Source organism: Curcuma longa, chromosome 11, assembly GCF_044706935.1.
Source record: "Curcuma longa cultivar G26 ecotype Majalengka, Jawa Barat chromosome 11, ITB_CL_G26_1.1, whole genome shotgun sequence".
In the NCBI taxonomy this organism is placed as follows: Eukaryota; Viridiplantae; Streptophyta; class Magnoliopsida; order Zingiberales; family Zingiberaceae; genus Curcuma; species Curcuma longa.
Window position 1 is genome coordinate 31,053,559 of NC_133871.1, and position 12,137 is coordinate 31,065,695.

Here is a 12,137-nt window from a genome sequence, read left to right on the forward strand (position 1 = left end):
ACGCAAATTTATTGATCGGCAAAGGCGAAAAAGAGAAAAGGGAGAGGCAACCGCCCTACGGTATCACATTTTTGGACGATAGAGTCTTTAAGAAATGCTTGGTTGTAGTAAAGGAGGGAAAAGGGAGAGGCACCTTTACATTCCCTACTAAAGAGGCTTATCCTTCTCCCCCAACACATCCATGTGATAGTATGGTAGTGAATTATGATGAACACTTTGGTTTGGGTCCACACTCACTCCCATGCACCATTTAATAATAGCATGTTTTCTCAAAAACAAAAAACCTTTTTTTCAAAATTAAATAGCTAATTAAATTTTATCTAGAAATGTAACAAATAATAATAATGATAATAAATCAAAAAGCATATAGAGGGAGAATCCCCCCCTTAGCCATGTAACCCTAATCCATCCCCCACATGTTCTCCTCCTCACCATATAAATGGTAACTAACCTTGAGAGACCTAATGTGTTTATGGTTGGTGCAATAATGGATTGATTGTTTAGGTAGTCAGGCCGATCGTTAGAACATATGTTAGTTGAGCGAGTAAGGCACAAGGCGAACAACACAATTTACTCATTCCTTGGAGTCGAGTCGACATCCATGTTAAATGTCACACATTGTAGTTGAACCTGAGCAATTTGAGCATGTTAACTTAGGGGACCATGTATGGGGCATGCAGCTCTTCTTCTTGTAACCTTATCATGAGAATGAATGTGTGGTTCATGGCATTCATTCCCTCCATTTCAGAGCTCATGCAGGTTAAAACAGTAGATCTAAAACAACATCTATCATATGTTAGAAAAACAGATGGTCTTGGATGTATAAGTTAGCCTTAAGCTATCTTTTTTACAATGGTAATGGTCTGTGTCGCGACCAATTATTCACATCAGGCACCCTCTCCGGCAATGGCCAAGAACACTAGAAACATAATCTCGGTGCACAGTCAGTTGAACTGCGCGAGAACCAGTGATTTTTTGTTATCTAAAGAAAAACAAATGGGGGACTTTGATGATGCACTAATGGAATTCAATGAGTCAGTCAGACTCGACGAAAGAATAGTGGATCGGGGCAAGCGGTGTTCGATCTTGATTCCAGATTCTTCAGCGCAGCCCACTTGCGAGAAAATGGTCAGTCATATGCCACCTTCTGTTCTTATTTGTGTACTTTCTTCTTCTGGATCTTGTCTAACAGTGTTACATATGCTGCACTCCATGAGCTGCTCCCGGACTTGCTGCAGAAAACTTTCAGTAGCATGCTTAATTCGTCGCGGCTGGCCTTTTCGAAGAGGCCCCCTAATATGCTATGAACCTCTTCGACTGACTCCTTGGTGTTTCCATCCTCTCCTGTCTTAGTTAAATCGACACCGAACAACTTTCCTTTGTTGAGACTGCAACCACTTCTGTTGACATCAGTGTCTGAAGTCATTGGCACTTCTGCAGCCACATTTTTGGCATCATTCATCTCAGATACAGATGGTAAACTAAACTTAGATTCCCAGTATTCTGAACTGTGATGGTGGGGATCGAGGGCTTCGATATCCTGCCGAAATTCAAATTAGTAAATAGCAACACATCCAAGAACTAACAGCCTCATGCAAGTCTGCGAAAGAAATCAGCAAACTGAATAAACATGTACAGCTACAACTACTTAAGTATCAAATGGCCTGATAGTAATTGATCTTTGAACTGATGGACCAACACTAAACTATGCCTACTGTGTCGCAACTATTGAAGGCCATGTGCAATAATCCTATATTCTCCTTGAATGATTGATCCGTCCAATTCAACTTCTAATAGCGAATAGTTTTTCCTTAGTTTAATTTCTATTGGGGAACTATACCTAATTGTTAAACAATAGTCAAAATATTGTGTTGAATCTATGGCAGATTTTGATCAGCAGCAAAACAACAGAAGATATCAACTGCAAATTTAAACTAGGCAGCGTGCTTACGCGAATGATGGCTGGAGACAAAAACCCGAACATTTCAAGCCCATCCACGGACTCAGAGGCTTGCAACTCAGGAAGGCCATGCTTTCCTTGATTACGTTGTCGAACAATCTCTTGATTGAGTCTTTCTCGAACCATTTCCCAACATAGTAAAGCTGATGTGCTTGAAAAAAATATCTCTGGATTGTCTTCCACTGACACCTAAACCAAAAACAAGCATCAGATAGTCAAATTAAATAGTCAACATGACCTCAGTAGAAAAAACAAATTCAAAATGAACTTTAACTAAAAATTAAGATGGAAAAATCATGTCTAACAAAAAGGGGGAAAATGAAAAGAAAAGAAAAAGTTATACTTCTCCAACTATTTAGGATTGACTATATAGATCTTATTATACCTCTGTTCATACAAAAGGCCCATTCTAGTAATATTTAAATCTTTTAAACCACTTTTAACTATATTGGTTAAAGCTTGGTCCTTCTTCACAATGAGTCACAGATTAACTCATAATAAATGAATAATCACGGTGGTTTAAGACAAAGTTTGTTGTTTCTATTGAAAGAGTAAAATCTTTTTTTGACCAGCAATTGACGTGTTACTATCCAAACTACAATCACAACAAGAAAAGAAAATTGGTTTCCACAAAACAGAATTTATACTTGAATATGCAGGTAAATTTGCACCAAATAACATTGATGACACACCTAATCTTAATGGTGACTGCTCCAGCATTGATGTTAAGGAAAGTGACTTGAAAATGTTTTGCTAAAGATAACAGCACGACAAAGTCTTGTTGAGTCAGAAAACCAAACAAGACACAGGCGAAGTAACACAAAAATCAAACAATATATCAGCAAAATGAAAGATGAATTATATCCTAAGGCTCCAACCTTGAACAAAGGTTTCTGTAGACCACCATCAAGTACTTCTGAAATATAGTTACAGAGCTTAGTTGGATCCAGCACACTGAAAAAGTTGACACGGGATCTGAATCCTGTAAAAATTATAAATAAGACTACTAAGAAATCTTTATACAGTTTATACAGAAAAATGAAATTATTTAATGAAATAAAAGAAGATTACCATTTGGAAAGATGGCTTGCCTACAACTCCACTGCTTCCCAAGCATCAACTTTCCAAAGTTAAGAGGCTCTATCCTATATTTCAGCATATCATGCTTCTTTTCCAAGCCATGAAAACTTTGACTAAATGCAGTAGAATAGTTAGAACTATCCCTCATAGAATGACTCCCTTGACTATCTGAAAGGGTGGTAGATGCACTACAGAGTTGATGCTGCAGGTTCACTCCGAAAAGTTTAGGACTAGATTTACAAGAGAAGTCAGTCTCTCTTGAATATGATGCTTTATTCCAAAGTCCTTCAGAACAAGCTTGCGAAGAAATCAAATTAGGCAAGGGACTGAAGGCCATTGACGAGACACAATCAGTTGTTAAGCCCTTATTCGTCCGCATATTATCATTCTTGATTCGAGTTCTAACTCTACCATTGCCATTTATACACTTAACACTGAAACTTGAGCAGTCCTTTCTAGACATGTCAGAGTTCCAATTCTTATGTACCATAACAGAACTTATCCTTGCTTCCTTGTGCTCAACATAACCATCTTGAGTTTCAATTTTGGGCTCCATAGATGGCTGTGCCATGTTCAAATCCAGATTCATACCTTTGTTCAAATTCCAGCTAGACAGCAAATTATCTTTTCCTTTTAATGAGTTTGCAAATCCTACATCATTATGCAGCACTAGATCTGATCTCACTTCTAGCTCAGCTGCAGCACAATTTTCTGTTGTGCTATTCCTTTCCTTTACAGACCCAGAAAAGGCTTTTGTCTGTCTGTTTCCTATACTAATTTCTGTAGAATCAGTATTTCTGGATTCAAATGGTTTATTCATGTTGAAGATTTGTTCTGGTTCTTGTAAAAGATTAGAGCTCTTACACTCTCGATGTCCAGAACAGAGTGCACCAGATACTTGTTTAGCATTATCCTTGCAGTGTTCACCAGCATCATCCATAGCAATTACATCAATCAATGAACTTTTACACTCAGATAGGCTTTGTTCCATGGAATCTTTAGAACCATCTAAAAGTTTTAACTGTGTGGGCGATAGCATTTCAATGTCGTCTAATCTGAGGAGCTTCCTTGCACTGAGGTTACCTTCAAGAACTGCCACAAGAGCATCTAATTCTTCCAAGGTATGTCGAACAAGTAGAAATCTCTTACTAGGATCACATGAGCACATTAGTTTTGCATGAGATAGACATGCAAACCGATCAGAATTGCATTCACAACCAACAGCAGAAAGGTGTAAATCATAAAAGCACAAAAAGCATTCTCTTTCAGTGGAGAAGTCAAAATCCCTATCCATCTTTCTTACGGTTGAAATACTAGAGATACTCTCCCTTCTCTTATGTTCCAGAGTGATTCTTGCCTGCCACAATAATAATTTGCATTAATAATAAGAAGCTCATTGCTTTAAGAATAACTTAGGTTTTAAAAAAAATGTGTTACCTTAACGGCCTGAGCTAGTACTCCATCCTTCCCACAGAAGTTTTGCCATTTCTTGAATTTTGCATTGTCGTGCATGGGAGACTCCCCCAGCTTCTCTCTGACAGCTTCCCATGCAACACCTAGCAATAGCTTATCATGGGACAACGAAGTCTTCCGGTGTTGTTCACTATACAACTCAACAGCACATTGACCATGTGGAAGCCAGTCAGCTGGTGCAACATTTACTGCTTCAGCGCAATTGAAGCCACAGTTAAAACCAGAATGATACGCTCTTGGAAAAGTAAGAACAAATTGTCCAGACTTTTGAATGGCACGGTAAACAGGGACTCCTTCAGCTTTTAGGATGGAAGGAGACAACTGTGTAACCTGCTTAGATCATGAGAAGACCAAGAATTAATATATGTATACACCAAGCCTTCAGAAGTTTAAAAAACAATAAACTTGCCAATTCATGCAGCAGATCTGGTTGTTCTTCAAACAACTCAGGGAGATGTTTTTTCATGGCATCCTCCAGCTTCACTGCTTCAATGCCTGGAACCCCATACCAAACTTTTGGATCACCAAAGTGCATGTAGTTTAGAGAATAAAGATGGTGGTCTTCCACATGCTGTTTAAGCAAAATGACAGTTTAAGTTAAAGGTTCAGCAGAAGATATAAGGAACATTGGGAGGAAGAAATAGAACAAAAAAGGAAACCAAGAACAAGCTTAGTATTTGTTGAGGGAAGAGTCCATTAAAATAATAAGATACGACATTTGCAACTATCTGCTGCTGGTCACGTGGATATTGTATGATTCAACTCTACGAAGAGTAATGTCAATTACCAGACTCTGAGAATAATGTCAAAAGAACAGAAATACAAATATAAGTAGTAGTTAATATCAGCTTTCTTCAAGAATTAACTATCATCCACTTCAATGAAGATTACATGATCTAGAAAAAGCAAACTTCTGAAGTCTTTTATTTAATCTGTTGGAATGCATTACTGAAGCTTTTGAACGAGTGGTGAAAAAACATTCTAGAATTATTTTATAGTGACAACACCCACAGTGAGAAGGAAAATCTTTTAAAATTCAACTATAAACTTACCCAGCAAAATGATGAAAAGCACATTCCGACATATAGCCAAGGCACTAAGACACCAGATATATCCTCCTTCTCGAATGAAAGAACTGAACCGGCAAGTCTTGGTAAATTATTCAAGTTCCAACCAGAAAGTGCATAAGGATCCAATTCAGCCTTGTTCTCAGAGAATGTTTTAGGAAATCCACTACCAAAATTGGCAGTATCAAGATCAGCACCATAAAGTACCTGCATTTGAATGAGATATTGCAATGAATAAATACATATTAATGTCATAAATTAGGATAAAGATCAAGATCATACCTCAATGTCATCAGTTGAATCTTCAACAATCCGCCAATATTCTCCTTCAATATCCTCTGCTGAAGGTTGACATTCATCTCTTTCACTACTATCTTTCATTCCAAAGTACTCTGTTTTGAATTCATCAGCATATTGCTTGAATGTCTCAAGAGTGTAATCCGAGCCCGATTGAAAACCAAACTTCTCATCATTGTCTGAGCCAGCACATTCATTGGATTCAGAAGCAGCAGAGGAATTTCTCCTGCGAGCCATCCCAAATCTTAGGCGTCTTCTTCTCTTTCTTCTTTTCTCACAACGATTCCTGCCCTTTCTTCTCATTGGTTCTCTGTTTTGAAGCTTGTTAACTTCTTGAATTCGGGTGTTGAACATAGTGCAGCTCCAAAAGTTTTTTTTTCTCAAAGGACATGGTGGTGACCAAGAATGAGGAGGAATAATACGACAGATGCCATACTTTTCTGCTTTCTCTCTTATGCTAGCAATGTAGGCAAGTGTATCTGCAAATTCCTAAGAAGAGACCAATAAACTTCATTAGAAAAAGATATAGAATGAAATATAAATTACAGGCAGAAGCTCCAGCAGTTGGGAATAGGATGGTAAATCAGCAATAGCCTAATCATGAATTTCAGGACTACCTCCTCAGTTGGATAGAACACAGGAGCTTCATCAATGACAGGTCTTTTTTGTCCTTCATCTGGATGCCATCTTGAAGGCTCCTGCTCATAGCATATCAAACAATAGGTGGATTGCCTGGGCAAAAAAATTAACAGATTAACTTGCTTAGATTATGTACCATTTCACATTTGGCCTTTTTTATGCTTCTGGATGCATCATTTCTTTGTCGTGGACGCTTCATAGGATGATCCTAAAAGAAATCCAGTAAGAAATCATCACATATGAGATATAAATTCAAGGTTTTTACGCATGAAAAAACCAATAAAGACTAACTGACAATAGAAAGTAATAATGATCTTATGAGTAGAAATATGTATATGATAACAACTGTGTTGAATAGCTGCCAACCCTAGAACAATGACAGGACATCTTCATTGCTAAATCTACTTCAACTAATAAGGCAGATCTAGCCTCAAAGTGTACTACTAGACATCCACAATTTGAACTTGTATCTCAAGATTAACAATAAAATGAAGTATGGAGTATTATGGACTAACACAGTGATAAAGAATAGCACTTAGATCTTGGAGTATTATGGACACATCAGACGATTGATAAGCTTTTCAGGCTGCAAAAATATAAGAAGATATGGAGGGATAGAATCACAAACCTGGACAGGTAGTTGGTATTCTGATTCTTCTTCAGAGCTAATATCAAACACGCCATAGTAAATACCATTTCGCCGCCTGAGTGATCGCTTAAACTTCACTTCTGTGTGATCACAAGTGTCACTATCCAACTGCTTCCTTGGAGAGACTGTAGGTTCATTGGCCGAACCTGCATTTACCACAGGAATGCCTGCATCCTCCCTGGCATCAACAGGCATATCTTCTAGTCTTTCTTTTGAGGAGAGCATCTCTTCTGAAACTATTTCTTCACTAGGTAAATGGAAATCTTATGTACAGCATTCAATCCACATGTACCTGAAGCATGCCAAAGATTACTAATGAAAAGATGCAGGATGCCCTCTGCATTTTAAAAAATAAATTTGCATAACAAATGTCGAAGGGGAAACCAGAAGAAAAAAATATTCCACGTCCAATGAGGGTTCGTAAGTGAAGGCTTACCAAAATCGATGTGCCTATTATGGCAGTTTCCACACATTAGCTACCATGTTTAGGGTCAGACATTAACTTAATCATGTCTGCCAAGACAATACCAAAAACTTGTACCCAACCATATACAGCTCAGCTAAAAAATGATTAATTAAAATACAATACATGGAAGTTATTTGAACTTTAGCAGAGTTCTATTACTTCACAGAGGATTCAATTTCATAAGCAAACAGTCCATAAATATTATATGACATCAGCAACCAAGCAGGATATGAACAGAAATTCCAATATGAATACTATGGTTATATATTCATAATATTCCAAACACAAAAGCTAGATTGTTTGTGACTATGATCTCCTCGTTGAGGTAGCGGATTTACCTTTTTTTTTAAAAAAAAAAGCTTAATAATGGTTGATATTCATCTTCTTCAAAAAATAGAATATAGTGTACAGTAAAATGTATCTAGAGCAACAAATATATTCCAAATTCCAATTGCACAAACCAATATATATTTAACAACAGAAATGTATTGAACCAAACTAATATAGTAATTCAGACAAAGAAATGCAAAAACAATAATAATAATAACTAGATCCTTATATTCAAGAGGTAAGAGGTAGTTATTTCTGTTTACAAGGGAATATGTGAAAATTTTGATATGTAATTAATAACCTATAGATTTTCTCCTAAAAATTAACTGATGAGAAAATGGGAATAACATCTAAAGTAGTCAGCAATGGATCCATAGTTTACCGAAAACAAAAGATCAAATAATAAATCATTGATCTTTTGCCACTGTGATGCATATACAAAACAAAGATCATAACAAAACAAAACCCTAACCATAAAGCTCAAAAGAGAAAAGGAAAAAAAAAACCCTAAACTCACACAACTTCTACCAAGACAAGGATCAGCAACAGCTAAGTTCACACCAAACCCTAAACAGATCTGACAAAAGAGCATGATAATGCCACAATTAGAAACCCCCAAACACAACCTGTCTTCAGAAAACCACAAAAAGAACAGCTTCCCCCAAATAAAACAAACCTTGGATCAAATCAGAGTAATGAATTGAACAAATATCTATATCAAGGGCAATGCTCGTCAGAGCAAGCAATCAATTAATCAACTGAGATACACCCATTAGATAAATAAATCAGTAACCCTAACCAAGCATCATAATTAGCACAATTACCGGACCAATTGTGCAAATATGCCGGAATCAGATTCAAGACCTAGATCAGTGCACGACAACAAGCTATCCAACAATGTTAAACAGGTGAACATCAACAAAAGTTGAAACATGGAGAGCCAAAAGCACCTGATTGCAAAAGAACCCCAAGGGAAGCAAGCTGGATTCGAGGCCGGTGTTTTCCCCCCTCCAACTCCAATCTAACAATCCAAGCAAATTGCGACTTGCTCTGTGCTAAATCAATCGCAGCCACAAGAGGAATTCGAGTGGGAGGAGGAGAAAGCAGGCGTTTTTATGATGAATAGCTACATAAAAACGCAAGCTTTAACTGAAATCCAAATCCGAATCCAACGAACGAAAGGGAAAAAAAAAAAAAGAGAGGGTTCCCTGTTCCGTGGGCGCAGAATTTTCAGGACGAATTTACCCTAAAACCTTTATCGAATTCTCAGCTATGCCATCGCAGTTCTGCTGCAAATTGACCGTGTGAACATAATTTTTGACAAATTTGTGTGAATTATTCCAATGTTTAACTTTGGAAATACGATAAATAACAACGGATTTATTACCTGTTCTTATTTACATTTTAGTGAAGTATCTTAATTTTAGGGAAGAAATTAATTCCAACTTGTAATTTGGAGATACTTTATTATTCACAAACATTTAATCCAATTAAATATTTTAATTCATTTTTATTTGATTAAAATAGAGTTTGAAATAATAAAAAAAACGAAGAGGAATGATTCAAACGCTGTGCTGCAACAGCACCGTGTCCGACAGGGGATCTAATTGGATAGAGTTGACCGAGTCGCTAAATAGAGACTTATGGAAAGTCAACGGTAGTTGATTGCTATTTGATTAGGGATGTCTCGGATTAGATTGCCCGAGCTCCACGAAGTTTTTCATCGTCCCCAAAAGTAAATTCAATATCGGCAATTGATTCTCATAATTTTTCCCTGTAAGATCGTTTCAATGACGATATTTTCGCTTGTAAGGATATTTTCTACCCATGAATACTTCAGTGTCTGCTCAATCCAAATTTTTTCGATTAAATTCAACGTTAACGCATATCCAAAAGTTGATTGAATTTTTTTTCCAAAAAACTATTTAACAAATTTATCATTGTGTTTTTTGAAGAATAGTTGGTATTCATCATTGTTTCTATCTGTCTTTCTACTTTCTGTTTTTGGATATAATAGTTGTCGGCAAAGTTAGGTATATTTTCCGATATAATATCAAATTAATTTCATTAAAAAAATAGAGCAAGTTAATTTTTTTATTTTGATTTTATTTAAATTTCCAGTTTTAACTGAATAATGAGAATAAAGGACTTAATATTTTTTTTTTTTTGCAATTTAATCCTATTTCGTTCCAATCATACATATTAAAAAGGTAATTACCTGTAAGTGTACACTGTTAAAATAGATAATTATTCCTAATTGCAGTCATAAAATCATCATACATCTTCATTAATGGTTCTAATTAGTTTTCTATGCTTCTTCGCGAGAAAAGGGTTTGATAATTTTACACAGGATATGATTTTTTTCACTCAGAATCTTCCACTATATAAGATAATCATCAATTTACGACGGCCGATTCCATTGTTAATCGAAAGAAAGTCCTTTAAATTTTCTTCTAGAATTGCTCTTCTTCTTGATCAATCCAATAATGTCTGATTTGAATACTTAGTAAAATATTATATTGGATTTATCTTCCATACTTAATTAGATTTGCATCAAAATTGTACACATAAATCAATTTTAATTAAAATTACAATAAGATTTAGATCGGTCGTTTGATTGGTTGGGTAAAAATAAGAATTCGAGAAGAAAAATTTTAAACTGAAAGTTCCCATTAAAAACAAACATCATTTCTTTTTTTTTTTTGCTCCATCTTTAATCAAATTTATATAAATATCAAGATTATTTAAAAATTTAAAGTAATACATAGACATTCATAATTTTTTGGACAAATATTTTAAAAGTCGATTACTAAATATATATAAATCTTACTGAATTAAAAAAGATTGTCTATCGTCAAAATTAATTAATCGAGCATACTTAAATTATCAAAAATAAAATAAAATAAATCTTTTTAATTCTTGAAAAAATAGTGATATATATCCCAACCAATTCCAAATTTGGAACGCAAATTTATCCTCCCCACAAAAAAAAAATGCAGCATTATTTTTGTATATTTTTTTTTGAATTATCACGAAAAATCACCCTCCACTCTCTTTCATCCTTATCCTTCGTAAGATAATGTTGGCAAATGAAGGAATCAACCAGCCACGGGTAACGCGCCACGTGGCAGAACACAATCCAACAGTCCAACTCCCATTCCAGATCTTTTAATCCGCAAAGGCATGGAGAGAGAGAGGAGTAGAGTAGACAGAGCAGAGCAGAGACTGCAAGCTCGAGATCAATGGCGGCCTCGTTGATGTCTTCCTCGGCCTTGAAGGCTCCTGCTCCACCGTCGCTCGAGAGGCTCCGAGTCAACGGCGTCCCTGCTCTCGTAGGCAGGTCATCTTCCTCGCGCTTCAAGGTCGAAGCCAAGGCAGGGAAGCTCAAGACTGACAAGCCCTACGGTCAGTGATCGCACTGTGTTCAGTAGCAGCTTTCAGTAAACCTTTTACTGACTCGGGGACCAAACCTTGCAGGGATCAATGGAGGAATGGCTCTGCCTAGTGGCCTCGATGCATCTGGGAGAAAGCAAAAGGTGAAAGTTAGATAGATTTAAACTCCTCACTGTATATATTTTCTATACATATTCAGTATGAAAAACAAAGAAAAAAAAATCTGATCTTGATGATGAATCTCGATCCAGGGAAAGGGTGTTTACCAGTTTGTGGACAAGTACGGTGCCAACGTTGACGGCTACAGGTATTCTGTTCTTCTTCTTCTTCTTCTTCATGTCTTGCTCTAACAAAATGGTGTTGTTGCAGCCCAATCTTCAACACAGATGACTGGTCTCCCAGTGGCGAAGTCTACGTTGGAGGTAATTCAAGAGAACACGAGTTGTAAAAATGTCGAGGTGAGAGTTTTACATGAACCTGTTAATTTGCAGGATCGACGGGGCTGTTGATCTGGGCGGTGACTCTCGCCGGAGTTCTCGCCGGCGGCGCTCTGCTCGTGTACAACACCAGTGCTCTCGCGCAGTAAAATTAAATAATTAAATGAAGCTTCTCAGCTTGTAATATGCTTCTCCAATACACTTCGCCCATCCACTTAATATTGTAATAAGTCTCCTTTGCCCAATATCAGTTTACAAGTTTAAAAAGAAATAATAAATACTTTACATAAATCTATTACAATTCAGACATGAGCTTTTGTTGCAATATCATGTTAAAGACGATAAT

The 12,137-nt window shown here is 36.5% G+C and overlaps 2 protein-coding genes across 2 annotated transcripts; one reads left to right on the forward strand and one right to left on the reverse strand.

The window, feature by feature from the left end:
• Positions 1–694: 694 nt before the first annotated feature.
• LOC141840157 (lysine-specific demethylase JMJ18-like) lies at positions 695–9,084 on the reverse strand. Its single transcript, XM_074728063.1, has 12 exons — positions 8,912–9,084; positions 7,145–7,457; positions 6,653–6,724; positions 6,495–6,575; positions 5,863–6,366; positions 5,566–5,787; positions 4,923–5,084; positions 4,478–4,843; positions 3,032–4,397; positions 2,839–2,942; positions 1,952–2,149; positions 695–1,540 (listed from the first exon to the last, which is right to left on the reverse strand). Exons 2-12 carry the CDS (start codon positions 7,388–7,390, stop codon positions 1,154–1,156), a joined length of 3,708 nt encoding a protein of 1,235 aa, XP_074584164.1. The 5' UTR covers positions 7,391–7,457; positions 8,912–9,084; the 3' UTR covers positions 695–1,153.
• A 2,061-nt stretch (positions 9,085–11,145) lies between these two features.
• On the forward strand, positions 11,146–12,096 carry LOC141838699 (photosystem II 10 kDa polypeptide, chloroplastic). Its single transcript, XM_074726254.1, has 5 exons — positions 11,146–11,366; positions 11,439–11,497; positions 11,606–11,661; positions 11,724–11,776; positions 11,846–12,096. The coding sequence occupies exons 1-5, from the start codon at positions 11,204–11,206 to the stop codon at positions 11,938–11,940; spliced, it is 426 nt and encodes a 141-aa protein (XP_074582355.1). The 5' UTR covers positions 11,146–11,203; the 3' UTR covers positions 11,941–12,096.
• Positions 12,097–12,137: the final 41 nt, after the last annotated feature.